General features: G+C 45.1%; 1 protein-coding gene across 1 annotated transcript in view; it reads right to left on the reverse strand.

The window, feature by feature from the left end:
- SPON1 (spondin 1) overlaps positions 1-4925 on the reverse strand; it is a 187073-nt gene that overhangs the window by 5845 nt on the left and 176303 nt on the right. The window contains exons 9-14 of the mRNA XM_015632131.3: positions 3794-3934; positions 3386-3461; positions 2767-2949; positions 2287-2457; positions 1101-1268; positions 111-275 (exon numbers count right to left, since the gene is read on the reverse strand). Of these exons, the coding sequence (XP_015487617.1) occupies positions 111-275; positions 1101-1268; positions 2287-2457; positions 2767-2949; positions 3386-3461; positions 3794-3934 (904 nt within the window). The remainder of the gene's footprint in view (positions 1-110; positions 276-1100; positions 1269-2286; positions 2458-2766; positions 2950-3385; positions 3462-3793; positions 3935-4925) is intronic.

The raw sequence follows: 4925 nt of genomic DNA on the forward strand, positions 1-4925 counted from the left end.
AACAATGCACAGTTGATACCCTGCCCATGTAAGAAGTGGTGATAGAGGTTTGCTCCATAGATTTTGACACATAATTAGCCTCCTCTTCCCAGGGAATTTTCCAGACTTACGGCATTCTGGCAGCATGCATTTCTCTGCCTGCTCCAGCTCCTCGTTGCAGTCTCCCAGCTCAGCAGCAGATTTCAGCATCCTCTGCCTGGTTCTCATTCCCTTCCCACAGGTTACACTGCAGTCACTCCACTCAGACCAGGGAGAGAGCAGGCAGGGGATGGTATCTGATAGGAAATAAAAAGTTTAATAATGAGTTCTTCTTATTGACTATTTCTTACTAGAAATAAATTATGAAGGCATACATTTTGAAAATAACACAGGTGGAAAATGTGCTGTGTTTTATCTGCCATCAGCCAGTTGTACTTTCTTGTCACAAACCGAATGGTGCTGCTGAAGAAGCTGAGAAAACTTTATATTAAATTGAAAGGCTTGCTTGATTTAAATATCTTTGCTATCTTTTTCTGTATCTAAGTCATGTCTCAGTACATCTGGGGAATAAATAGTGTGAGGTGCTATGTTTCAATCATAACTCCTGTAAAAATAAAAACCAAAAAGGATTTTTGCAGTGAACAGAATTGGAAGTCAACTTAATTTAGTCTAAAAGGCAAAATTCCATATTTGATCTACAAAAAATATTTTCAAAATTATCTCTGATGAAAATTTAACATTTGCTAAGAAATTAATAATGACAGAAAGGCTGTGGCACGAAAGAAGCACCTCAATTTCTGAACTTTTCATGGGTTTAGAAGGGGAGGAATTGTTTTCTTAGTTTTATTCTAGGCTGGTGGTCAAATAAAGCTCATATTGCACAACCTGGAGCTGTTCAGGTTTTCTCATACACATCACTGCATGGGTCATACAGCAACTGAACCACTGAACATTTCTTTTATTGATGCTCTCATCAATTTTCTAAGAAGTTTCTCCTCATTTTAAGGAGGACAAGGAAAAGCAGCCTTGCTTCTGGTTTGGCTGTGTTTGTGTGCTGGGGCAATGTGTCAGAAATGATTCGTTTCAGAGCAGGGGAGAGAGAGGAACTCCCCAACACTCACGGCACTCGGGCATCATGCACTTCTCTGCCTCAGTGGTCTCTGCCTTGCACATGGATCCATCAGCTGGAGTCATCTTGATCATCCTGTGCCTCCTCTTCATCCCCGTGCCACAGCTGGCACTGCACTCGTCCCACTCACCCCATTCAGTGACGAGGCAGCTGCTGGGAGCTGTTCAAAGAGCACAGAAAATTGTTCATGGCTGTCACAGCATCAGCTGGTGGGAAGGGACCCCCAAGGGTCATCAAATCCAACTCCTGGCCCTGCAGAGGGTCACCCCCAAGAGTCACACCGTGTCCCTGAGAGTGTTGTCCAAACAGTTCTTGAGCTCTGCCAGGCTTGGTGTTGTGACCACTGCCCTGGGGATCCTGTCCCAGTGCCCAAATTTTTTATCATATCCAAGATAAATGTCCCTGACTCATCTTCAGGCCATCCCTCGGGTCCTGTCACTGTCACACAGAGCAGAGATCAGTGCCTGCCCCTCCTTTTCCCCCCAGCAGGAAATTGTCCCTGCACTGAGCTCTGAGCCCAGTCTCCTCCTCTCCAGGCAGAGCAGACCCAGTGCCCTCAGCTGCTCCTCACACGGCTTCTCCTCCAAACCCTTCCCCATTCCTGAGGTCTCTGCATGTTCTCTGGTACCTTTTTACCTTTTTTATTCTGTGGCACCCAAACCTGCCCCAGCACTGGAGGTGAGGCTGCCCCAGCCCAGAGCAGAGCAGGACAATCCCCTCCCTTGCCCTGCTGGCCCTGCTGTGCCTGATGTCCCCAGGACAGGGATGTCCCTGCTGGCTCAGGGCACTGCTGGCTCCCATCCAGCTTGCCAAGGACCCCCAGGTCCCTTTCCCTGGCACTGCTCTGCAGCCTCTCCTTCCCCAGTCTGTCTGTCCAGGTGCAGAACCCAGCACTTGTCCTTGTTAAAATTCATACAGTTGGGGATTGCCCAGCTCTTTAATTTGTTGAGGTCTCTCTGCTTTTGAGGGAGTCAGCAGCTCCTCCCAATTTTTGGATAATCTGGGAATTTGCTAAGAATCTCTTCCAGTCTTGCATCCAGGTCATTTATTAAGGTATTGAAGAGCACAGGGCCTAAGATGGAGCTCTGTGGGACCCCAGTAAGACTCATATAAAAAATGATTTGGGCAGTTCTCCTGCTGTTGGCTGCTGATTTTCTGGAGCTGAATGAAATACTTACAGCATTCCTCATTTACAACACACTTCTCAGTCTCTTCAGTAGGCACTTTGCACATGGAGCCATCCTCGGGGAACTGCTTCACGTATCTCTCCCTGGATCTCGTTCCCATCCCGCAGGAGACGCTGCAGGGGGACCACGTAATCCAGTCAGACATCATGCAGGTGGAACCATCTGAAACACAGAGAGCATTCATGTGTGGGGACTGACAGACTGTGACATTTGGCTGCAGCAGCCCTTTTATGCTGCCCTCCACGCTGTCCTCTCCTCCACCCCATCCATCCCTCGCTCCTCTCCTGCAGATCCTGTGCACCTCATGCCCTGACACAGCTGAGATGCAGAATTCTCCACTGGCAGCTTCCACTCGTGTTCTCCAGCAATTTTCAGCTCAAGCCATACCACAGCAACCAACATGCCTGAGAACTGGAAAGGAAAAGAAACTCTACCAGGTATTCTCCTCCTCCACCTTCCTCTCCTGGTTACCTTCATCACTGCAGCCCGGGCCCATGCAGGGCTGGAAGTCCTGGGTGTCAGGGCAGGGCACACTCAGGTCCAGCTGAGCTTTCAGCATCCTCTGCCTCATCCTCTTGCCCTTTTCACAGGTAGAGGAGCTGCAGGCTGACCATGGTGACCAGTTTGAGTATATGCAGGTCTCAGGGGTGTCATCTGAAAAGTGAGGAAAGGCATCAAATGTTAAAAATGGTCTTCCATTTTCTTCCCTTTTCTTGGCTGATGATTGCTTTAGATCCCAATAGAATCCATTATTTCCTTCTGCAGTCTATTCTCTCCATTCTAAGCCATAAGAAAAAGAGAATTGCCAATTGCCAACTTTCTTTAGGGAAAAAAAATAAATTCAAACCCCAAAAATCTCTTTTATTGCCTTATGGTTATTGTCATCTCCTACACGCAATACATGCAATTTATTTTCTGTACAAGGGAAGGCTAATAGAAGAGACCAGAAGAGATGGAAAAACTAAATCACTGTTTGACACTGAGTGGAATTTTTGCTCCTAAGTCAGTTTTGTACCTTATCTACAAATGGCAGCAGGGAATGGAACAAAATATAAATTATTAGTAACGCACAAAGTAATTTGAAACATACCTTCTTCTTTTTCCTCTGGTGCTAGATCTGCCACAATATCATCTATGTTGTCAGGAACGATATTGCACTGCTCCCCCTGCCAAAAAATGATTGTGAAGACTGAAGAAAGGAAAGTCATCCATGAGGAGTTAAACCAGTATATCGTGAGGCACCACGGTGTCAGCAGCACCTCTTTATCTACAATTTCCTAGGCATACATAAAGAAAATCCCCAATTAAGCAGATGCAATAGTTGCCAGAATTAGGAGAAATAATACCTTAAAGCTTAAATTTTTTCTGCTGTTATCTTTGCTGTGGGTTGGTTAAGGAGTGTAGATTTGGAGGCAGGGGGTGAAAGAATTGATTGGTTTTTTTTGGCTTACAAAGTGGATTTTTGTTTGCTTGAGAATTTTACTCAAATGTGTTCTACCTTTCGTGCAATTCTCTCAATGACAACTCTGGCCACCAGCTTGATAGATCCTCCTTCTGGATCATAAAATGGGCTTTGAGGGTGGTCTAAGCTTGTCAGAGGTCTGATCTTCTCCTGAGGTACTGTAGGTTTGTTAGGAGACTGCAATCAAGAAAGAAAGAAAAAAATGTTATAAAAGAAACGAAGAGTTTCTTAATTAGCAATGTATCTGCAGAAATTAAAGCTTCTTTGAAATGTTAAACTCCAAAATTCCAGTGTAAAATGAACTTGGTACATTCATACTTACTGCTGTGGGGAATTGTTTTGGTTTTTTGTGGGGTTTTTTTTTGGTTCATTTTGTTTTTTGTTGTCGGTTTTGTTCTGCTTTGCTGCAAGAAACAGTTGAAGTTTCCTGTGCCAAACAGAACAGTTGGATTGAAACAGCCCCAGACTGGAGCTGATGCAGCTGCTGAGGGCACTGCTTTGGTGGGCACCTAAAGGCTTGGCTGTGACCAAAACCCTCTGTTTATTCAATAAGTGAATTTAACAGGTGAACATAAATCAGAAATTCTTTACTGTGCTGTGAACAAGTCCTGGAAAGGACCACCCAGAGTGGGAGCAGAGCCTCCCTTCCTGGAGATGTTCAAGAACTTCACAGAATCCTGGAATCTGCCCTAGGATGACCCTGCTTAAATACGGAGATTGGATTTGTTGTTCTTCCTCCCAACCTTACCCATTCTCCTCTCATTCTGAAATTGTCCCACCAGTGCTGATGCTGAGGGGCCTCAGGCAAAAACAACCGAGAGTGAAGGGTAGTTAAAGGAATTCTATTTCATTTTAAGGAAAATTTTTAACAGAGTAAAAAATACAAAGGCATGGGTGGCACCAGCATGGTTCAAACTGCTTTCCTACTCCACTGCTCCATGATATATCAGAATAAACCATGGGTAGTACATGGATCAGACTGCATTGCTACTCCACTGCTCCGTGCTATATCAGAATAAACCACGGGTAGGGCATGGATCAGACTGCATTGCTACTCCACTGCTCCATGATATATGGGAATAAACCACAGGTAGTGCAGGGATCAAATTGCCTTCTTACTTACTGCTCCATGATACATCAGAATAAACCACAGGTAGTACATGGATCA

The sequence above is a fragment of the Parus major genome, chromosome 5 (assembly GCF_001522545.3).
Source record: "Parus major isolate Abel chromosome 5, Parus_major1.1, whole genome shotgun sequence".
Taxonomy (NCBI): Eukaryota; Metazoa; Chordata; class Aves; order Passeriformes; family Paridae; genus Parus; species Parus major.